This window comes from Monodelphis domestica, chromosome 5 (genome assembly GCF_027887165.1).
Source record: "Monodelphis domestica isolate mMonDom1 chromosome 5, mMonDom1.pri, whole genome shotgun sequence".
Classification (NCBI taxonomy): Eukaryota; Metazoa; Chordata; class Mammalia; order Didelphimorphia; family Didelphidae; genus Monodelphis; species Monodelphis domestica.
Window position 1 is genome coordinate 83205317 of NC_077231.1, and position 24880 is coordinate 83230196.

The window sequence follows — 24880 nt, forward strand, 5'->3', positions numbered from 1 at the left end:
ATTTCTCCTAGGTTCCTTGTATCCTCCCAACTCTTGTTAAGTCAACTCTTGTTAAGTCTGGTTCCTCTACTGACTTCACCCACATCCAGGGTAAAACAATTTTAAGGCTAATAATTTTATCAACATCGCCCCAGTTCTCCATGTTGCTCTCCAAGGTACTAGTAAGAAACTTCTCTTGATAGGTTAAGATTCCAAACGTTAAATCTTATCTGAGCTTTCTGGGCATTTGGAAATATTAGGGAATTCTATTATGGAACCTATAGAGCTGTCCCAAGGTCTGCATATGAACTGATAAACTCAAACTGGTGCTGAGGACTTCCAGGGTACGGAGTGCCTGGTGACTGCTTGGTACTGGAATTTGAAGAATTTTTCCCCCTTCATGTCTGCTAAGGTTGATCATTTTGGGCTTCATACCAAAGAGGCTGTCATCCATTGGTTTAGCAAGAGACTCAGCAAAGAAGGAAGAACACAGTCTGCCAAGTCACCCAGCACTGTTTCCTCTAATTTCCCTGACACTGTGCTCCCCTATCCTGACCAAGCTCCTTTTATGAAAATTGACAAGGCCATAGCTCAGGATGACAGGGCCACAGGCAACTGATGAGAAAAGTGGGCCAGCTGGGATGGATGGGAAAAATGCTCTTGACTCTACCAAGCACAGAATCGTCAGTGTATCCACGGAAGAGTATAAGAAAGGATGAGATCTCAGAGGAATCCACAGTAAAATTCTGAGCAAGTAGAAATATATCCTGTAGACACATGCATACTTACAAGTATATGTATATATACATTTAAGCAATCAACATTTATTAAGTGCCTACTGTGTGTGCCAGGCACATTATATGTGTGTGTGTATATATATAGGTATATATATGCATTTATATGCATAGGCACATTATTTGTCTGTCTGTCTGTCTGTCTGTCTGTCTGTCTGTCTGTCTGTCTGTCTGTCTGTCTATATACCTACCCAGACATTGGTAGGGGAGCTAGGTGGTTCTGTGAATAGAATACTGGCCCTGGGGATAGGAGGAACTGAGTTCAAATCCAACTTCAGATGCTAGCTATGTGACTCTGGGCAAGTCACTTAACCCTGTTTACCTCAGTTTCCTCATATGTAAAATGAGGACACAATGGAGAAGGAAATGGCAAACCACTCCAGTATCTTTGTCGAGAGAACTACAAATGGAGTCACAAGGAGTTGGACATGGCAAATCAACAATAACAAAAAAATGCATGTATATATGTATATGTAATCACATTTATAAGCACAGATTTATAACTTACAGGGACTTTAAAGGCCACTGAGCCTTCTCTCATCCCCTGTTTTACAGATGAGGGAACTGAGGTCCAGAGGTGAAGTGATTTCTCTAAGTATTTAAGGACAGAATATTTTTGTCTATTCAGATATAATGTAAGTTCTTTAAGTCTATGGACTATTTTCTTTCTGTCTTTGTATCCACAGATGCCTGCACATTGCCCAGCATGTAGGAATACATGATAAATGCTTGTTGATTGAATGCTTGATAAAAAGGGGGAGTGTTAATTAAAGTTTGTCTAACTAGAGGTTAAGGGGGCAACCCTTCTTTATTTTTAACCCTATGGTTGGAAATATTTCAAAAATGTCTTTCTTTTTCTTTGTCATATAGTGAGTGCCCTCCCTTCTAGGGCCATCTTGTAATCATTTTGAATATACTTACATATGTGTGTGTTGTCTGCCTCAGTAGACTGTAAGATCCTTGAGAGTAAGTACAGTTTCATATTTGTGTTTGTTCCCTGAGCTCTTAGCACAGGGCTGAGGTACAGAGAAAGGATTTAATGAAGAAATGTTGAATGACAGGGAGGGTGGATTTATTGAGTGACTTGTAGGGAAAAAATGAAAAATGAAAATAAATGTGTCTACTTCCTTGTCTTACAACATAGGGTAAGGCTCATTAAAAAAAGAAAGGAAGATGTTGATGGGGATGGAAAATGCTGGACTACCTCAAGATCATCCATCCTTTTGAACAAAAATGATGGCTCTATTAGACTGTAGAAAGGCTCTACGTCCTAGTGGAGAGAGATGGCCTTGGAGACAGGATGACCTAGGTTGGCTCCCTCTTCTGACATATACTATCAATGTAACTCTGGGCAAATGACTTAGCCACTCAGTGCTCTAAGTTAAGACCATAAATTGATAGTAAGGTGTTAACTTAGAGAGAGGCTTTAGACTTGAGAGCTCTTTCTATGGAGAAGACAATGGCAAACCACTCCAGTATCTTTGCCAAGAAAACCCCAAAGGGGATGTTGAACACAACTGAAAAATGACTGAATAATGATAATACTTGTCCATGCCCTACCACCCCTAAATATTCCATAGTGGATTTTATACAATATATTGTATAATTTTCTCTTTCTCTATATCTAGAGATTTAATCTCTATAGATCTAAAATTCAAAGGGACCCCAGAGGTTCTCTAATCCAATCCTCTTGTTTTCCAGATGAGGCAACTGAGGCCCAAGGGAGTTTAAGTGATTTTTACCAAGGTTACACAGAGTATAAGAATCAGAGGGAGGCTTTGAATCTATGTCCTCTGAGTGCAGAATCTGGATTCTTCCCAGTGTACATTAACTCTTTGCTAACTTTTCAAGAGAATTCATGTAATACTTGGACTGTCCATCTGTTACTCCGTACTCTAGTGACATAGCTCTTTCCCCAATCATCTGTGTTACAGAATGGTAGGATTTTAGAGCTGGAAAGGACTCTCAGTAGTCATCAAGGCCCTTTTATGATGTAACCAAAAAATGGCCACTTAGCTTCTTCTGAGGACCTCCATGACAGATGCAGACATTTTCACTTCTCAACAGCTAGAAATGTAGGAAAGCTTTTTCCTCTATCGAGTCTTAATTTGTCTCATGGCAACATCTGCCCATGGCTCTTCATTCTTCTCTCCTGCCTAAATCTTGACATCACCTTAAATTCTCATGATCATTCTCTTTTCTTCTATAAGTGAGGGGTAAGAAATGACCATCACAAATTTGTAGTTATGCTATTCAAGTCTTGATAAACATGGATTTCTCTTAAAAATCAGAGATCTGGGATACATTGGATAGAGTGTCACTCTGAGAATTAGGAAAATCTTGGGATTGAATTACTTCCTCAGACACTGATTAACTGTGTGATCATGGAAAAGCCTCTTTACTTCTCTGACTCTCAATTTCCTTATCTGTAAAATGGGCACAATAATATCACCATAAAACAGCAATGTATTGGAAAGTTCTTTGCTACCCTTTAAGTGCTAAATAAATGTGAACTATTCTTATTATGTAGCAGAGAAATAGTATTTCTTCATAATCTGACTCTAAAACTTAATGACTTTTGCCCTGTTCCCTGCCCAAACCTCCCCAACTCAAGAGCAATGGCACTATCTAGGGCTGATCCTAAAGAGATGTGAGATGAGGAATGATCAGTTGGTGAGTTGAGATTACCTTGAATTTGTATAATTAAGTTATTGATTGATTGACTCATTATTTCTCATCTGGATTTTAGTAATGGACTTCCAACTGGTCTCTCTTTCCATTTTCCTCTACCTCTCATCTCTTCTCTACACAGCAACACTGTAGACAAGATAATCTTAAAGCACAAATCAGAATACAGCGCTTTCCATTCAGTGGCTCCCTCATGCCAACTGGATTAAATTAACTCCTTCACCTGGTTTGGCTTGGTTGTCTACAACCCTTATTTTACATTATTCTCCTACCTAATGAATTCTGTCCCTTAGAGTAATCAGGGCCATTATTTTACCACTTTGTTCTGGCCTTGACTTCTGTAGAAACTGGCATATTCTTTTCATTGATTTACTCATTCATTCAGCAAGCCTTTACGAAGAAGCTATTATGTGACAGGCACATTGCTAAGCATTTGACTTAGAGATTTCACAGGTAGTAGGGGACTCTTCAGGCAGCCAGTACCTACCAGGTGTGGGATTCCATCTCATTCTTTCTGAATACAAGGCTAACTCTAGCTATTGCCAGGGTCACTTTTTTTGGGGGGTTAACATTTATATTTCACTAAAAGTAGTACCTTTTATATACAAGGTTTAGCTGAGAACGGATGGAGGAGGAAGATGGAGAAAACAGTCCTCTAGGCATAGCCAACCACTATCATGGCAATTCTAACATTTGAATGAAATCCTCAAACAAAAGTCAAACCTCTTGGTGCACTTTGCTGTGCTGACTGCTGAATTTTATCACTGTAAGGGAATGGAAAGGACAAGCCTGATTAAAAATATCAAAGGCAGTGAGGACAACGTGCATTCTGAGGATTAGCAAAGTGAGAATTAACAAGGCTCTTGCTGCAAAGTCACGTTTCTCCAATGTTGTTGGGGTTGTTTTTTTTTTTGGGGGGGGGGGAGAATAATCTTCTTTATGCTTCAGATCTCCCGAATGTAGCTCTCTGGAGCTTGAGAGAACTTGATATTCCCATAATAGGATGCTTCTGAATTACTTCTCATCTAGTGAGCATCATTTTATTTTAAGGGAAACTAACTCAAGGATTATAAAAAATAATTGACTTGTTGACATATGCTTTAGAAAAGTCATAGTTTTCTCCCTCTGCCTATTTCCTCTAGAGATGCATGGAATGGCTATTTTGCTTCAAGCACCTACTATGTGCCAGTTACTGAGCTAGGTACTGGAGATACAAAGCCTTAGAGAAATGCCTGGGGCACTGAGCCCTTATGTAACCTAGCCAAGGGTGCAGGGCTATCTCCAGTCAGAAATGGGGAAGTAGTCTTCTCTCTCTTCACAGACAGTATGCAATCTCCTGTCTCCATGCATTTGTACTGGCATCTCTGCTGGGCACTCACTACTCAGTTCTGCCTCCTAGAGTCTCTGTCTTCCTTCAAGATTGGGTTCAAATGCTGCCTTTCCTGCTCCCCTAGCTGCTTCTACCCTCTTTCCCAAACTACCTTGTTTTTGCTGTTGTTCAGTTCTGTCTGACTCTTTGTGACCCCATTTGAGGTTTTCTTGGCAAAGATGCTAGCATGGTTTGCCATTTCCTCCTTTGGCTCATTTTATAGATGAGAAAATGGAGGCAAACAGGGTTAAATGAGTTGTCCAGGGTGATACAGCTAATAAGTGCCTAAGGCTGGATTTGAACTTAGGTCTTCCTGACTTCAGGACCTGCACTCTATCCACCTAGCTATCTACTTGCCCATCTTGAATTTAACTCTTTTGTATTTATTCTCTTTAAATAAAATAATAATATAAACATATTTATAATATATCATACATAATAATATATAACACACATAATATAAAATAAACAAAATATTAAATTAGTTTAAATTTATTTAAATCTACTTAAATTAATTTGAGATTATGCACACACATAGATGTGTAGAGATAACACACATGTCTCTATCCTATCTCTGCCTGCTTTCTCCTTCTCCCCTTCTCTTTCCATCTTTCCCCTTTTCCCTTCTCTCTGCGAGTGTTCTGTCTCATTAAAATGTAAGCGTCCTATGAGTAGGCTTTGTGTAGTTCTTTGTCCTTGCATCTCCAGTCCCACCAGTGCCTGGAACACAGTAGGTGTCTGATAAATGCTTGCTGACTGATAGGGCTTGACCAAACTATTTCTGATGGCAAGGCTAGCCTGCTCTCTTTCCTCATGTTGAGAAAGAGATACGAGCTCCACACCGACATGTATATACACAAGAGATCATGGTTCTTTAAACACAGGCATTTATACCTATGCCATAGTGCAGAGCAAGCCCCAGGTTCAAGCGCCTGCCTCCTACTGCCAATGTGACCTTGGGCAAGTCCCTTAATATTCTAACCCTTAGTTTCTTTAATCATAAAGTGGGTATAATGATACCACCTGCCTCCCAGGACTGTTGTAAGGACCAAATGAGATAATATTTGTAAATGCTTAGCACGATATGCTTGGCACATAGTGGGAGCTTGGTAATTTTGTTCCCTTCTCTTCCACTTCCAGGCAACACTCTAAACTGGTAAATTATAAAGAAGGAGCCCTCTTGGAGTGGGAATGGGAGTTTTCTCACCTGGGAGTTTCTTATATTAAGGAAATCACAAATGCACTCTCTCCCTGGAGCCTTAGAGATCTCAAGTAAGGAAATGATGTAGACTGAGCACACTGCAACCTTTAGCATGCCACAGACACTCTATTTATTGTTATTAGGCTCGGTATACTCATTTCTACATAGCAGGCATCTCCTGATTGGAACAAGAAATATCAGAAGAGTGACCTACAAAACATCTGTGGATTCTGCCAGGCAGCTAGCAGCCTCCCTAACCACATTTTCTTTTGAAATAAGCCCTCTCTGATTTAAGGATATGGTCTGGCCATTATGCTGTGAATTCTTCATGTTTCTCCATTAAAAGCCATGTGAGAGACTTCGACAGATGTTTATTTAAAAAGACTTTCAAACTTGGATGGAATTCATAGCTGCCCTACATAAAGATAGAGATGTCTGCGGTCAAAGAGGAGAGGTGGTGGTTTAAAAATATTTTGGGGAGGGTAAGCAAAGCTGTCTCATCTTTAGAGAGTGCTCAAAGCCCAAGTCCAAGCTGGTCACCTTTGTGACTATTGGCATACTTTATCACTATTTTGAGTATAGTTTTCCCAAGGATTATTTAAATGGTGGATTTCAGCAGGGTGGAAGGGAGCAGGGGAGAAAAGGGCAAGGCTAAATTTGTGGAGCTTCTAGAATATTCAGGTCAATTTCCCATCCTTATATATTAATTCACATATATAAGCTTTAAGGTTCAGGAAGCATTTTCCTAATGGATAGGATACTCAAGTATTTGTATCCCGATTCTACAAAACAAGAAACTGAGGTCTAGAAAATTTAAGCCACTTGCCCAAGCATCTTGAGTGTAGACTTTTCCATGAGTAATACTAGGTAGTACTTAAGTAAGTACTTAAGTTTGTAAAGCAACTTACATATGCTATCTCCTTTGAGACTCCATCCTGGGAAGTAAGTGCCATTATGATCCCCATTTTGCACAAGAGGAAACTAAGTCTGAGAGAGGTTAAGTGCCTCGCCCAGGGTTACCCAGCTTTTAGTGAGGCAGAATTTGAACTCAGATATTGTTGACTCTGAGTTCCCTGTAATAGCGAACCCATTTTTAATTAAAAAAATTTTAAATTCATTAAGATTTTTTATTTTTCCTAAATAGTATGTAAAAACATTTTTTAACATTTATTTTTTTGAATTCCACTAATGCTAACAAACTGGCCCATTTACACTGGGCTTCAAGTCTTACAAAAGATTTTATTCACATAATCTCATTTGATTCTTACATTATAAAGTAGGTATTATTATACATTTTGATAAGCTTCTCTTTCTCCTCCTCCATCATCTATTCTGATCTGTGATTTCATTGGTTTAGGGAATTGCCATTCAAGAAATTCCCTCTGCCACTATAGATCAGCACCTTCTCTGAAATTTAGAAACTTAGAATGCTGTTTAGAACAGTGAAGTTAAATGACTTGTTCAGGGTCACACAGCCACTGTCAGAGGAAGAATTTAAACCCACATCTTTTTTTTTTAATCCATACTTTCTGTCTTATTAACAATGCTGGGTCAGAAGAGCGATAAGGCTGGCAATTGGGGTTAGGTGACTTCCCCAAAGTGTCTGAGTCCAGGACCTCCCAACTTCAGGCTTGGCATTCTATCCACTGTGCCACCTAGCTGTCCTAAACCCACCTCTTCTTAATTCTAAGTCCAGTATTCCATTTGTTAAGCCAGGGGTCCTGGTAGATTTCAGGGGGGTCTGTGAGCTTGTTGTTATAAAAATATTTTGACAACAGTTTCCATTATATTATTTTTCTTTGCAATCCTATGTATTTATTTTATACATTTAAAAACAATAGTATGAGAAGGGGTCTAAAGACCTCCCTAGACTTCCCCAGGGTTTTATGACATAGCAATAAGCTATGGACCCCTATGAATGTATAGATTTGATATATGAGGAGACTACACTGCCGGTTAGCGTCTGTCTTGGGCAGCGATGAATCCATCATCCTTACCCAGCCGGCATGAGTCAGAAGTGGAATTTTGAACTCGGATCTCAAGATTCCAAGGTTGTCTCTCGACCAGTTAAGTGGCATAAAGAAATCCGAATGGCCTCATTAATTTGCTCTTCCTTTAGATCCACAGTGAGGAGAAAGGAATCTACAAACAACTAAGCAAAAACTTGGGTTTGAAAACTAGCACCTGTGCCCTTTGGACAGCGACTGCTGCCTCAGGTTAGGAAGTTAAGGAGAGCGGCTGCCAATGGGCCTCTTAATGGAGATCATGGTGTAATTACAGGCAGGTCATCTTCTGAGAGACACTTTTCTTGTTAACATCACAGCAGGGAGCTGAGGCTCTGCTCTGGGGCAAGGCAATGGGCCAACTTTGGACCATCTGGAGCCCGTTCCTGAGAAAGCACTGCCCTGACCTGGCTTTTCTTGAAGAGGGGGATAAAAAAAGGCTGAGATTCCAGCTGAGATGTCAGGAGAGAGGTACACGCACATATCTGGAGAGAGAGACTGAAACCTCATTGTCTGCAAATTAAACAACTGTATTTGAATGGCAAATCTGACTAATTGCTTAATTTGCCAGGTTTAATGGCGTTGTGAACAGGAGGGAGAGAAGGAAGAATTTATCCTTTTGTGGATTGAGGGAAGCTATTTTAATTAATGTAGTGTATGTGTGAATAGGGCAAAGGGCTTCTGAGGGAATTCTTGGTTCCAGGAGTCCCTCCACCTACAAGATCTATAATCCCTCTGCGATTTAGGAGATGAATCCTAGTGAATTGTCTGGGGTAGAGGGAATTTAGGTGGCTTATCCCAGGGTTTGTTTTTTAATCTATTTTCCTTGGTATATGGAACTAGGAAAGAGCCTTTCTTTACAATGCAGAGTCACACTTATTTTGGAATTTAGAGATGCTCGGGTCACTTAGGGACTAAATTGTCTTGCTTTTCCAGGGTTCCACAGCCACATGTGTCAGAGATGACACTTGAACTGGATCTTCTCGACTGTGAATTTCTCACCATTCACTATATCCCCCCCGGCCCCCATCCCTATTTTGGGTCAGTTAGGCAGCCTAGTAGGTAGAATGTTGGGCCTGGAGTCAGGAAGATCTGAGTGTAAATATGTCCTCAGACACTTACTAACTGTGATGGGGTAAGTCACTTAACCCTATTTGGCTCAGTTTCCTCACCTATAAAATTAACTAGAGAAGGAAATGGCAAACCACTTTAGTATCTTTGCCAAGAAAACCCCCAGAGGGAGGGAAGAAGGGAGGAAGAGAACATGAATTGTGTATGGAAAAATCTTTAAAAATAAATAAATATATTTTAAAAATCGCAGAAAGAAAAAAAATAACCCCCCCCAAATTGGAAGATGGAAAATTTGGACATGACTTAATAAGAACAAATCCCCATTTTACAGATGGGAAAAAATAGAATCAAGAGGTAGCTGCTATGTATCACTCAGCTCACTTCTTTTTAAAAAAGAGAAACAGCTCCAGTAGAATGAATCTGTGTGCCTGTGTCTGAACTGCAGTAGCCCAGCCCCATTCCCCTTCCCTAATCCCCAGGGATTTCTGTTTTAAGAAAAGGGCTTCACAATCTCTGATGGGTAGAATGAGTATAGGAGACTTTTTTAGGTGGGAGAAGTTCCTGATACCATTCCTGTGCCCCATATGGAGAAGAAGCAGCATCTTTTCACCATATTAAAGGCTTACTTAACAATTATGCAAGCACTTAATAAATAAAATTTAGGGACTGAATATTCCTAATTACTCAAGCTGAAGAAAAGGGGAGTTGTGCAAGGCCTAGCGAGGGTAAAAATGGAAAGAGACTGCTGAGTACATACCTTCTCTATCCTATCTTGGAAAATTCAACAGCTTTAGGTTCTTAATCATAATAATTTATATGGTGCTCTTAAAAGTGCTTTACAGATATCACCTTGTTTAATCCTCACAACAACTTCATGAGGTCAGTGCTATTATAATTCTCCCTATTTTACAGATGAGAAAATTGAGGCAGGAAGAGGTTGAGTGACTTGCTTAGGGTCACACACATAAGTGTCTGAGATCATATCTGAACTTATCTCCTAATTCAGGTCCAGCTGTCTCTCTCTCTCTCTAAACAATCCACTTAGGCTGGGTGGCTCTCTCCTTCACTGAGAAAAAGTTTCCCTTATCCTTTATCTTTCATGGAGAAAAGAAAGAGTTGAACTTGGAAACATGGAATCTGAGTTCAAATCCTACCATTAAACTTCTACTTGCCCCAGTTTTCTCATCTGTATAATAAGGTGGGCAGATTAGTTGGCTCCTGAGGTCCCTTCCAATTATGACCTCTAGACCCAGGATTCCAGGTTTCATCAATAGATTTCATTCTGAGGGCTACAGAACATCTTCCACAATGAACACCTAGGCCAAAGCTGGGCCTTCAGTGATCCAATTTTTTTCTTTCCAGTATTTAGTTCAATTGGGATTGGACTACCCAAAATAATGAGTATTGTAGAAGGCAATGAAAATCATACTTGTTTTCAGCTGTTAAGGCTTTCATTCAGGGCTCATGGTACTTTGGAAAAGGCTTGAAAAAAGATAGTTAAGAGGAAGGAAGGTGGATAACACTTGCTATTCTTGATATTAGAGAAAGGCATTGGTCAAACCAAAACTTTTGGGCAGCAAAAGAAGAAACATGGAAATCTGGAAGCAGTTATGTTACTAGAAAGACTTGCAATGGAGACAAAACCCTGAAACTCACCACGTCAAAGGCTGTGAACACATGGCAGTAATGGTGATTTGATTTCAAGTCTTTTGTGATATATGCAAATGTGGAGAGATCCTCAGGGTCCTGAGCAGCACAGGAGATGTTCCGGATTTCATGCTCAGCAATGATGTTCTGGAAGAAGAATAGAAGACACATTTCCAACTGTTTTTTTTTTTTAAGTCAGGAGAATAAAAGATCTCTGAGCTAAACACTAGTGTAAGTAGCCTCATAGGCTAAAATTATTTCACAATATCCAAACCAATCCAAGCATCTACTAAACACTTAGTATATGCAAATAATTGTGTTAGGAACTGGCCATACAAAGATAAAATGAAAAACAATCCTTGCCCTCAGTGAGCTTACCTTCTATGAGGAAGATATAACATACCATAATAATTGCTAGTATTTATATAGCATTTTAATGTTTGCAAAAGTACTTAAAATATTGATTTCATTATATATAAGGCTTATTAATAATATACATATATTACTATATATTCATTAAATAAATCTGCAATATATTTATTAACAATGCCTAGCACATAGTAGGTGCTATATAAATTCTAGCTATTTTTAGAATATTATGACATATATATGTATATATATATATAAAACAAAAATACATTCTTATATATGTGTTATTCACTAACAGTGCTAGCAAATAGTAGGCACTATATAAATAATAGCTATTATATGTATGTGTATATATATATATATATACATACACATATATTATTCATTATCATAGTGCTGGCAAATATCCAAGTGGTGCAGTGGATAGAGCACTTGGCTTGCAATTAGAAAGAGACTTCTTCAAGGAGTTCAAATCCAGCCCAAGACACTCACTGGCTGTGTGACCCTGGAATAGTCACTTTACCCTATTTGCCTCAGTTTCCTCATCTTTAAATGAGCTGGAGAAGGAAATGGCAAACCTCTCCAATATCTCTGTCAAAAAAACCCCAAATGGGGTAAGGAAGAGATGGACATGACTAAAACTACTCAACAACAATATAAATGATAATTTATTATATTATTATTTTCCATGTGTGGATATAATGCATATATGTGTATCTATCTATCTATCTATCTATCTATCTATCTATCTATCTATCTATCTATCCATCCATCTATCTAGCTCTCCCTCCACCCACCCATCCATCTATCCATCTATTTCTTCCTCCACCCATCCATCCACCTGTCTGACCATCTGTCCATTCATCCATCCATCTACATATCTATTCATCCATCCATCCATCCATCCATCCATCTATCCATCCATCTCTTTGTCCATCCATCCATCCATTCATCCCTGTCTGTCTCTCTGTCTGTGTATCAAGAGGAAGGAGGGGGGAATCAAGAAAGAAATCCCATGGGTGATAGTGTATCTTAAGGGAAACTACATATTCTCAGGAGTGGAAGTGAAGAAAGAAGACATTCCAGGAATGAGAAGCAGCCTGTGCAAAAGCTTAGAGATGGAATATGAGCTCAAGACAAAAGTAGGCAGGTAATTTGACTGGAGGGTAGAGTGTCTTTATATGCAACAAATCTGGAAAGATTTAGAATGTGCAAGGCTTGAGACTCTATGCTGAAGACTTTTGTCATTTTTATCACAGAGGCAATAGGGAGCTATTGAAAGTTCTTTAAGTTTATCTACATGCAACTTCAGGCAAAAAAGTTTGACAGGACTGAAATGAAATGAATAGAATAAAAGCTCTTTGAGGGCAGAGCCTGCCTTTTTTTTCTTTTTTTCCTTTTGCCATTGTATCTCTAATGCCTAGCACTGACTGGCACTTCAATTGTTTTGAATTGAATTGAATATTTTAGTTTGATTTTGATCTCCTGAAAATAGCCCTTTCCTAGAGCCTGGAGCTCTATACAGCATTATCTCCACAGCAGAGATTCCAAGGCTCTGGCTGGAAATACTTCTTTGGTCACTATGCCTCAAAGGTGCAAATGGAAAGCTCACAGTTTCATATACAATCCATCTCTGCTATCTCAGAATGGCCTCTTTGCATTCTTCACCCTTCTCATCTCTCAGAACTGGTCCTGTGCTTCCTGTACCCAGATTACTTTGTAATTGCACAATCTGAAATAAACCCTCGGCAGCTTGCCAAGTGAGAGGGAGCCTGCCTGGTGGCACCTAAAAATACTTTAAAAACATCTGTCCGCTGCCAGCAGCACCAACGAATACTTCATGTTCCGCAGTCAACACAGCTGCATTGGGGAGGGGGGGAGGGAAGGAGGTTGGTGGTGGTGGTGGGGGAACAATTAAAGAATTAACTACATTAAAAAATAATAAATTAAGGTATCTTTTATCCTGGCACTGAAATCAGCAAGTTACCGAAATGAAGCCTGTCAAAGCGAGCTCGAATGGAAGCTGGAGCCCAGAAGCTTGTAACAGCCTTTTGTAAGAATCTCACAAATACTGACAAAAGGTCACAACCTCATTCTGGTGTTCCCATCAGCCCTCGGTGCTGGGTAAATGCCACAAAAAAAGCATCTTGTGAATTTATGAAATGCACTTATAAACGAATATTTTATTTTTTTATTTTTAAAATAAAGTGGTTGCTATTGGTGATGTCTCCAAGGTCCTCCTCCTCCTCCTTCCCATCAGATGCTAATGTCCCAGTGGCAATCTGGTGCCGCTTGCATTGATTTCACCTTCCCAGGACAGAATCATAGTGGCTCTATAGAGATGGTATAGTGCAGGACTTAGATCCCTGGTTGTAAAGGCAGGAAGACCTGGGTCCCAATCCTGCCTCAGATCCCCCTTAGTTGTGTGACTGACGGGCAAATGACATGACCTCTCAGTTTCTTCATCTGTAAAATGGGAGTGATAATAGCATCTATTTCCCAAGGGAGGTTATACAGGCTCAAAGAGCCAGCATAATGCCTGTAAAGTGCTATCAAAATGACAGTAACAAAGCCTCCCCATAAAGGGGGGGGGTGTTCTATTTTCTCAGTTTTCCTCTTGGTTATTATAATTACACAGCACTCAGTTACATTGTATTTTTTTTTTCCTTTTTCTTGGTCACTATTTCTGTTCCTTTAGCCATAGACTCTTTTCCTGGTCTAGTCTTCTTCACTCTGTGTTAGTTGCTCCGTCTTTTCCTGCTTCTCTAAATTTCTCACATTTGCTGTTTCTTCCAGGGTAATAATATTTCATTACATTCATAGGTATTTTCTTTTATGAGCTATTTTAGCCAGATTGGTATTGCATTTGCACTCTCTAGAACATTACCTAGGGACCCATAGGACAAGACAAAGCGCCAGGGAGCAATTAAATTGTAGGAAAAGTGGCCCCTATGATTTTCAATGAACTGAGTTCCTTTATTCTTACCTAGAGATTTTTTAAATGTCTTTCCCCTTTAGGAGGGAAGCAGCCAGAGGAGATGGAATTTGTTACTGATTGGTTAAGAAGGAAGAGAAGCTGAAACATTGTTGAGTTGGGAATAGTTAGTTGTGAATGATATCGTCAGGCTTTTTCTCTGTTAACTCTTTGAATTAATTTTTAAAGGAATAACAGTGTATCTAAGACAAAAAGATATATTCCTATCATATTTAAACAATCCCATCAGACAACCAAATATCCCTCCATTTCCTCTGTCTTTCATCAAAAATTTCTTATTCTCTGGCTGAGAGGTGTATGGCACAATGATTTGGTCCAGTCAATGAATGTAGTTGTTCTATGTAAGATCAGGTTATGACAAAAAGAGGAAGCCATGATCCCATTTCTTTCTCTTTCTACAAAATAATACTTTCTCTCAACTCTATTTGGTTTTCCAAGGCTTTTCTCTGAGGCAGAGAATGAGACCCTTCCCACACAGAGTGGCACTCCGGGAATGGTAGCGGCAAACAGCGAAGGCTGGCCGGATGCCAGATTTGTGCTCAAAGACCAACTGGAGACGCCCTAGGGAGCAGGCACACACAGCACACAACTCTAATTTGCTCTTAATTTGAGCCCCAAGTTCTTAGAAGGAGATAGTTTGCATAAAACAAAAGGATGTTTTTTTTGGCCATCCTATTTTCCCCTCACATCACTAGCATTCCAAAGTATCTTAGGCTGATTGGAGAGAGGTACGGACAAAGAATTTTTATTGTCTTCTTAATTTACTCAGATGGAGAAACTGTGGCACAGGCGGGTTAAGAGCCCTTCCATTCTGGCTCCAAGCAGGAATTCAGCTTAAACCACAAATCTTCCAATTTCCATCTAAGTACTTGCTCTATGGCTTTTGCTCCCTCTTGAGGGAATCTTCTAAATCTGAAGATTGAGGAGAGGATGCTGTGGGAACTGAGTTATGGCAGTTGGCAGATGTCTGCTCTAAGATCTGATGGGGCCCCTACCTCTGGGTCATGAGTCTTGGGGAAGCTTATTGCTTTTAAACCATTTTCGTGACTAAATCTTTCCTGTACTGAGTTTTTTAATTTAAGATAATTTGCAACATCTCTTTGCTCAAATCATGATGAGTGATTCCATTTTTCTCCCAAGTTGTTAGGGAATGAATTTCAATTCTCATAACTTGTCTCTTTAGTACTTGTTTACACCCCACCCACACTGAATGAACCCAGATGCATTTATTTGAAAAGACAGAAATGTCTTTCTTCAGATAAAAAACAACTTCTTCCTGTCTCTATCTAATGGAGGTCAATGTGCACAGGAGAAAAAAGGAAAATTAGAAATCACTAATTACCCTTTATAAGGGTAGACAGGTGGCTCAGTAGATAGAATGATGAGCCTGAAGTTAGGAAGACTCATCTTCTTGAGGTCAAATCTGGACTCAGACACTTCCTAGCTGGGTGTCCCTGGACAAGTCACTTAACCCTGTCTGCCTCAGTTTCCTCACTTGTAAAATAAGCTGGAGGAGGAAATGTCAAACTTTTCCATCATTTTTGACAAGAAAACCCCAAATGGGGTCAGGAAGAGTCAGATATGACTGAACAACAACACTTTTTGGAGAAGCAAAAACCTGGAAATAACAAAATAAGTGAAGTCGAAAGGCAAAGCTAATTATAATGACCAGATCATAACTTTAAACCTGGAAGGAAATGGAAAACAACAGAATTGCCCCTTACACATCAAAAAGCCTCATCATTGGGTTCAAAGAAATCAAATATGGTAATGAAAGAGCAGGATCCTAGGAATTAGGAAGGATAAGTCCTAGTCTTGAAACTCCATTATTAACTAGCTAGCTGTGTGTACTCACACAAATCATTTGAGGTCTCTGAATCTCAGTTGTCTCATTCATAAAAACATAAGGATCAACTACAATATCTAAAATCTGAGAGGTCAAACAGTCTAAACTCCTCATTCATAAGAAAACTGAAACCCACAGAAGTTAAATGACTTTTCCAATATTGTTGTTTTGTTTGTTGGTTGTCTCTCGAACCGAGGATGACGATTGTCTTTGTGTGTTTTTGTGCACAAAGACACCTATGCATGAAGATTTAAGTGGAAAAGTCGATGCACAGAGACAGTCCCACTCTCTCAGCGTTGGAAGCCATTGGCACGAAAAGTCGTTACACCTGGAGACTTCCTCAGCTGCATTGGATGGCCGTGTTGTCTTTTGTGCTCCATCAAGCCCTAAGCACTCCACAGTGCCTTGCTGCGTCGCCATCTCAGCCGTTGAACCTTCTTGTTGGTTTCTTCTGCCTGTTCCGCTGAAGCAGTCTTCACATTATTATTATTATTCAAGTAGTAAATATCAGATGTAGCATGTGAATGCACATCCAAATATTGGCTCTTCCACTTAATGTTTTTTTTTTTTTTAATTTTGAGGTTCAAATGAGGCATAATGAGTATAAAAGAATTCTGGAAGTCTTGAATGTTCTACCAGGGTAAAATGTTCCCATTTAGGTATTTCTAAATCTTTATTTTTAAATATTATACCCATTTTCATATTATTCATTTTTGCTATAGAGTGATTGTTAAAGCCTAAACCCCAAATCACATACCCCTATATAATCTGAGAAGTGATATCATATGCTCTTCTTTTGCATTTCTACTCCCATAGTTCTTTCTCTCAATGTGGTTAGCATTCTTTCCCATAAGTCCTTAAGAAGTGTCCTGGATTATTGCATTACTACTAGTAGTAAAGTCCATTACATTGGACAATTCCACAATGCTTTACTTTCTGTGTACAATGTTTTCCTGTTTCTGCTCCTTTCGCTCTGCATCACTTCCTGGAGGTTGTTCCAGTCTCCATGGAATTCCGCCACTTTATTATTCCTTTTAGCACAATAGTATTCCATCACTAACAGATACCACAATTTGTTCAGCCATTTCCCAATTGAAGGGCATCCCCTCATTTTCCAATTTTTGGCCATCACAAAGAGCACAGCTATAAATAATCTTGTACATGTCTTTTTCCTTATTATCTCTTTAGGGCACAAACCCAGCAGTGCTATGGCTGGATCAAAGGGCAGAAAGTCTTTTATCACCCTTTGGGCATAGTTCCAAATTGCCCTCCAGAATGGTTGGATCAATTCACAACTCCACCAGCAATGCATTAATTTCCTGACTTTGCCATAATCCCTCCACCATGTATTATTTTCCTTTGCTGTCATATTGGCCAATTTGCTAGGTGTGAGGGGGTACCTTAGGGTTGTTTTGATTTGCATTTCTCTGATTAAGGAGATTTAGAAAACTTTTTCATGTGCTTATTGATAGTTTTGATTTCTTTATCTGAAAATTGCTTATTCACGTCCCTTGACAATTAGGTATTTCTATAGGCTCTATCTTGATTACAGGCTTACTGACCATTAATAAATGAAGCCTTTCTCATCTTCCATATGTAGGCTTGGATTTCACAGATCTTATATTTCACACGGGAGGGTTAAGCTAAGTTAATAGCTCCACAGCAGAAATGTCGATACTAAAGTATGCCTTCAGCTACTAATTCAGGCTTTGAATCATCACCCAATACGCCTTTAGATCGGGCACTTTGGTAATGCTAAAAATATGAGCATACTTTTTTTGAGGGGGACAGGATGGAGATTTCATAGATCTGTGTTGCCCTTATTGCTATTCTGTCTTGGAATCCATATACAGTATTGATCTAAGACAGAAGATAAGGGTTTTTTTTTTTAAGGTTATTGGGAAATATTTGACAAAGTAAGCAAAAAAGAAGAGAACATAGATAATGTTAATTTGTGATTTTCTAAGTCAATATGTGGCCCACAGGAATTGCAGCTCCAGTTTCTACTTGAATTTGACTCCATTGCTCTAGGTAACTCTCTAGGACTCAAATTGCAAAGCAGGTGTTGATCTGAATTGGGAGGGAGATTTTTTATAGTCTGGGAGCTCCCAATAAGTAATGAAATCTGAGGTCCAGTCCTCTCCCAACTTCTCTCTGACCACCCTCCCCTCCCTGCCCCCCAGCACTGGAAATTGGCTCCTTTCTCCTATCTGCCTTTTAGAATCTGCAGTGCTCAGCTCAGAGGTCCCCTCCTCTGTGGAGCCCTGTCTCCTCCCCTCAGAAACCCTCTCTTCCTCCTCATGTTTTTCTAGAATACTTTGTCAGTACTTCCCCTTGTCTTTTTTTCTGCATATCTCATTCTAGAATTATTTATATTTTGCACATTCTAGTAGAATGCAAATTCTTTGTGGGTTGGGATGGTTTCATTTCTGTCTCTGTGTACTCAGTATCCTACCTAGTTTCTGGCACATATAGTAGGTGCTTAACAAGTATTTTTTTGAAATTGAATGGTATGCATCCATCTTATTTTCTTTTTTAAACCCCTATGTTCTGTCTTAGAATCAATGCTAACTATTGATTCCAAGGCAGAAGAGTGGTGAACATTAGGCATTTGGGGGAGGGGTCTAGTGACTTGCCCAGGGTCACAGAACTAGGAAGTGAAATCCAGCTAGGAAATCCATATCTGAAGCCAATACCCCCCTGTCTCCAGGTCTGGCTCTCTATCCACTGAGCCACCTTGCTGCCCCTATAGTATCCTTTTTAAAATACAGGTAGTATGAATGCTTTAGAAGACATTGTGTCAGTAAGCCCGATTTGCCATTCATTCGTTGTTTTTAAAATAATAGGTAGTCTATAGTCATGGTAATAATTTATGCTCATAACATAATTTATAGAACCTCTGTACACTCTATTCTATATTCGTTATGCCATTGGAGCCTATAACAATACTTTAAAGGAGAGAATGCAATGATTATCATTCCCATATTACAGATAAGAAATTGGTTCAAATAGGCTAGGCATATTCTCCATGCAGAAATATTTTATGAATGTTTTCCAAATGAAAGAATAATAGAACATGAGAGCTAGGAAGGACTGCAGGGATAATTGAGTGCAACTTTTTTTTTAAATGAGGAAAGTGATCAAATGAAATTGAAAATCTTTTATACCAACAAAATCAATGCAGCAAGGCTAAGAAAAAATGCTGTCAACTGAGAAAATTCAGTCAACAAATAGTTCTCACAATAAGCATTATTAACTATTACCAGCCATATGAAATTGCTTCAAATCACTAATAAAGAAAGGAATTAAAATCATCTCACATCCAAAAAATTGGCAAAGATGGCAAAAGATGGGAATAATCAATGTTAGAGGGGTTGCAGGAAGACAGCTTTATTAAAACACTAGAGATAGCAAATGGCTCAACCATTCTGAAAAACAATTTGGAATTCTGCTAAAACAAAACGCCCATATTCTCAAACTCCCAAATTTTACTGGTAGGTATAAACCCCCAGCAAATAAAAAATAGGAAGGACATATATACACCAAAATATTCAGAGCAGTACTTTTGGACAGAGAAATGGTGGGGTAGATAGAATGCAGGGCTTAGTGTAAGGAAAGATCTCTTCCTGAGTTCACATATGGCCCCAGACTTCTAATAGTGGTGTGTCTCTGGGCAAGTCACTTCACCCTTTTGCCTCAGTTTCCTCATCTGTAAAATGAGTTCAAGAAGGAAATGGCACACCACTTTAGTATCCTCATCAAGCAAGCTCCAAATGGGGTTACAAAGGATTGGACAAAACTGAAATGACTAACAAAAACAACACTTCTGGTAGAAGCAAAAACCTGAAAGTGGTGAAATAAATGTAGTTGATGTTTTGCATGATAATACATATATGACTCGGATTGAATTGCTTGCTAGCTCCTGTAAGGAAGACAATTTGCATCATATAACCTTGGAAAACTTATGTGGAAAATTTGTTATTATAAGTAATTGGTAAAATCAAATATCTTTATAATAAAGAATAAATAAGTGAAATCGAGAGAGTTAAAGCTAATTACTATCACCAGATTATAGATTCAGAGCTGGAAGCAACTTCAGAAGCCATCTCACTTTACAGATGAGGAAACTGGGGGCAAGGGAAATGAAGAGACTTGCTGAAGGTCACAAAGAGGCAGAATTTGAACACAGGTCCTCCAACTTCAAATCCAGTGCATTCCCCATTACACCAAGGCAGTGAGTGCATTTAGTAAATAGCAGAGGAGGCATGGACATGATGCTGGTTGGAATCCTATTCCTCAAGGGAGATGGTACAGGGAATAGCTGAGAGTGGATTGTTGAAGTCACATTAGCCTATGGACTGCAGGCACAGGATTTTTTCTCCCCATCTCCCAGTGTCTGTGTGTCTCTTTGCAGAACTTTTCTTTGCATTGTATTATGCTGAAACATCCTGATTGTAGACTTTGAGATATGCTCCTCTTCCTGATTTAGCCTCTACCTGGAGTCAGCCAGGTGGCTTAGTGGATAGAGCCCTGGGCTTGGAGTTGGGAAGAACTGAGTTCAAATCCTTGTGTTGGACTTGCCCAGGCTCACAAAGCTATCTTCCCAGTCTCAATTTTCGAATCTGTAAAATAGGAATTCTAATAACACTAAGTCCCACGGGCTGTTGTGAGGATAAAATGAGAAAATATATGCAAAGTGCTTTGCAATACTTATAGTGCGGAATTGATTTAGTTCTGATTATGATGGTCATTTCCTGGCTTTTTAGCACATCACTGGCCATTGATGTTTTCCAGGGAGCAGAGAATCCATCACCTTTTGATTTTCTCTGAGGGATTAAGATGGTAGACCTAGACCTGGGATGAGCCTCAAAGACTCAGAGCACCCAAGGCTCTTATTTTATACATAATCAGACCAAGAATTGGGAAAGTTCAGAGACTTGCTCAAAGTTGCCCAAACAATAAGACCACTTGGATTCAAAACCAGAAAAGAATGTAGAAATCAAAGAACTTCCTACTTTTCATAACCCATGATAACAATGCAGATTTAAAACAATTCAAGTTTAAAACAGCACTTTTTGGACACTCTCATATTAAATGACTTGTTCAGAGTTACTCAGTTAGGAAATACCAGGGATGGGATTTGAAGCCAGGTGTCCCTGACTCTCTCAAAAGCCATGGAGCTGCAATATATTTGCTACCACACTGGAAATCTGTACTTGGCCTTATGACTTCTAGTTTATAAAGTAGCCTCAGGTATAAAATCTTAAACTACTGTCCCACCAATCTCACATACCTTATTTGTTGCATCAATAAATTTGACTCCTTTATAAGAGACTGAAAGAATAATTGTTGGGACTTTCTTCATCTGCTCTGTAGATTTCTGAAAATAAAATTAGAAAGCTGTGAGAACAGGACATGTTGCATGGCAACTAAAGTACATAATTTTTCCTCTTGAAAGATAAAAGTGAACTAAATTTATATTTTACACACACACACACACACACACACACACACACACACACACACAAACATATACATACACACATACAAATAGATCCTCCAGAGAATACACTCTGTATGTTAGTCTCTCTTCTCTTGGGTTTTGACTATGCTTCAGGCTTATAAAGTAGCTATCTTGCACTTCAAAATCTAAAAATATTCTCTGTTATCGGCCCATGGCAATACCCTTCTTCCCTGGCACTAAAGAAAAACAGGGAATTTTCCCCCTACTACATTTCTAGAGTTGATTGCTCCTCAGAGAGTACTGAAACTATACATGGTTCACCTTAGGGCAAGAGTTCTTAAACCTTTATGTATCCTGGACCCCCTCTGGGTCCCTTCTCAGTATATTGTTTTTAAATATATAAAACTACAAAGAAAACCAATAATCTAGTTATCAAAATATTGAAAAAAAATTCCTGAACACAAGATTAAGAACACCTCCTAGGGGATGTTCCAGGTGTTAAAAACAAGAAAATAATGAATATATATCTTTTACCCTGTATTCTTCATTTAACATTGAAGGGTGGTTTCACATTAAACACAATACATCTATCCTTGAGGAATCTGTGGTTTGATTAATGTGGGTCATCTCTTTAGATAATACTCCAATGCTTCATCATGGAGTGGAGATGACCCTGGGTTCTTAAGACCTATGGCTAGCAGTGGAGTGTAAGGTCTAAAAGATTTTGCCAATTGGAAATATTTTATATAAAATTTTTGAAAATACATTTAACATTTATCCTTTTTTGTATCAGATTTGTAAGCTCCAATACATGCCTCAATTTTTATGAAGGTACCATGTACTTCTGAGAAAAAGTATATTCCTTTTGATTTCCATTCAGTTTTCTCCAGATGTCTATCATAGCTAACTTTTCTAAAATTCTATCCATTGCTTTATCTTTTTTCTTGTTTACTTTATGATTAGATTTATGTAATTCTGAAAGGGGAAAGTTGGGGTCCTCCACTAGTATAGTTTTACTGTCTACTTCTTCCTGTAACTCATTTAATTTATATACATTCTTAACAACACACTTTGACTGTTTGCTGAGGGTCAGCCTAGTTAAATGTATTTTGAGAAGTGTTATCTGAAGTAGACTGGACACTCAAGGAGAAATTCTTTAGCCATGCTTATCCACTTATACACATTCCCCACTACTCTAAGACAAAGGCACTGGGAATTTTTCTTGAACAGGGCTACCCTTTCCCAAAAAAACAACTTGGTGTTTTCAGCAGAACATGACTGGTCCGACCAGCCATTGCAAGCATGTCTCAAATCTCTTGGATCAATGAAACAATTTTGTAGCTAAAAAAAAGATGCATAAATACTTCTTTGGGTTCCTTCATTTAGATTTGTCTATCTTCTTAGGTTAAATTCTCATAAAAATGTTCTTTTTAAAAATCAATGTACTTGGAACCACAAAATCTTTATGCTTGCCTTTGATAATCAGTTGTTTAGCACTGCACATAATTGATCATATATTTTTGCTTTCTGGCATTAGCATTTGTATGTGTCTATGTATGTGTGGGTGTATAAATACATGAGCATGTGCTTATTCAATACATATTCCTCTAGATATGATGTTTATTACCATTCCCAAATCATCTTTTTAAACATCATTTTCCCCATCAACACCCTTTCCCCTCTACCCTATTACATTAAATGTCAAAATGAACCTACCTGACAGTTAGCCTGATGGATTTTCAAGGTAAAACAAATGGGGAAAAAAGGAAAGAAAACATATGAAAAGGTCAGAGAAAAATTTTCATAGCAGTTCATCAAGAGTTGAATCAATTAGCTAAAGACAACTCATTAAATTAATTTAATTCCTACTTCTGTCACTTAATACTTGTACTAAGTATTTTGGGTAATCTGCTTAACTTGTTGAGCTTCAATTTCTTGGTTTGTAACATGAGGGGTTTGGACTAGGAGACCTTAGCCAAGTGCCTGGCATGTGGTGAGCACTGACAAATGATATTTTAGTCTGTTTGCCTATCTTAAAGGTCCCTTATACTTCTAGACTTAGATCCTAGATGATGCTGCAAAATGGAAAAGCTTAGGTGGCACAGTATATGGAATATGAGATTGGGAGTCAGGAGGACCTGGATTTAAATCTGGTTTTAGACACTTCCTACCTGTGTGACCTTGGGCAAATCACTTAACCCCATTTGCCCAGTCTTAGATTTGTTACTAAGACAAAAAGTAAGGATTTTTAAGAAAATGGGAAAAGCTATTACTATATTCTAAGATCTGGCCAAAAGCCCTCTCATTTTAAAAATGGTTTTTTACCAACCTGGTCTCTCTTCTTCTCTCTCTGTTTACTCATCTTTACTCCATTTGCACAGCCGTCTCACTAGTGACATGCTGAAGCCTTCTGTTCTGAGCTCCCAGCACCCTTATGTAGGCCAACTCCTTGGCTCCTTCTCATGTGAAATTTCATCAGGAAAAAAAAATACCTAGCCCTTCTTCTTGGCTGTCTACTACCATTAGCCAAGCTTATCTCTGAAAACTCTGAAATGGGATGAGGAATTGGAGAAGGTCTTTTCAGATACAGCTTGAATTCAAACCTGCTCAATTCAATAATGATAATGTGATTGGATCTCTCACCTAAGCCATTTTACTGTGATTTAGACAATCTTTTTTTCTCATTCTTCAGACAAGATGTCGTTTAGCCAGCCATTCATTTTTGTCCTTTAGCAAACATTTAGAGCCTTCCACATAAAGAGAACTAATTACCCAAATATTAGACTTCCATTGTCCCTATTTAGAGTTTATTAAAATAGTCTACACTGGATTGACAAAAAGCAGCAATTTTCCTTGTGCTTTGTAATAGAATTTGAAATGATTCCAATTCATCATTTTTCTTTTATGATAGCTGCTATCCCTTTTTTTTTTGGTGGCGGGCATGGACCTGTGATTTTGTCTACATAGGGAATTCCCAGTATGAAAACTCCCTCTACTCACAGAAATGAGCAGCTCCTAAAATAAAAGGATCATAGATTTAGAACTGGAGGAAACTTCAGAGACTATCTAGTCTAGCCCACTTGTTTTACATATGAAGAAACTGAGGCATAGAGAAGTCTTATCCAAAACTGCTCTGTAATTCATAGTTATAAACAGTTGCCCGAGCCTGGGAAGTTACTAGAAGAGCTAATATGAATCAAATGGAGCTCTAGAATCCAAGAGGCATTGGATTTTGGGGGAAAAAGACTTGGGTTTGAATCGTGGCTCTCCCACTTAGTATTTATTTATTTATTCATTCATTCATTCATTCATTTATTTATCTGTCTATCTATCTATCTATCTATCTATCTGTTTATGTATGTATGTATGTATGTATGTATGTATGTATGTATGTATTTTTTAAGCCCTCATTTTTTGTCTTAGAATCGATATTGTATTGGTTCCAAGGTAGAAA

General features: G+C 38.6%; 1 protein-coding gene across 5 annotated transcripts in view; it reads right to left on the bottom strand.

Moving 5' to 3' along the window:
* ANKS1B (ankyrin repeat and sterile alpha motif domain containing 1B) overlaps positions 1-24880 on the bottom strand; it is a 1427494-nt gene that overhangs the window by 14851 nt on the left and 1387763 nt on the right. For all 5 annotated transcript variants that reach the window (XM_056798687.1, XM_056798689.1, XM_056798691.1 and 2 more), the window contains 3 exons: positions 23143-23154; positions 21256-21342; positions 10762-10899 (listed from right to left, as the gene is read on the bottom strand). In XM_056798687.1, the coding sequence (XP_056654665.1) occupies positions 10762-10899; positions 21256-21342; positions 23143-23154 (237 nt within the window). The remainder of the gene's footprint in view (positions 1-10761; positions 10900-21255; positions 21343-23142; positions 23155-24880) is intronic.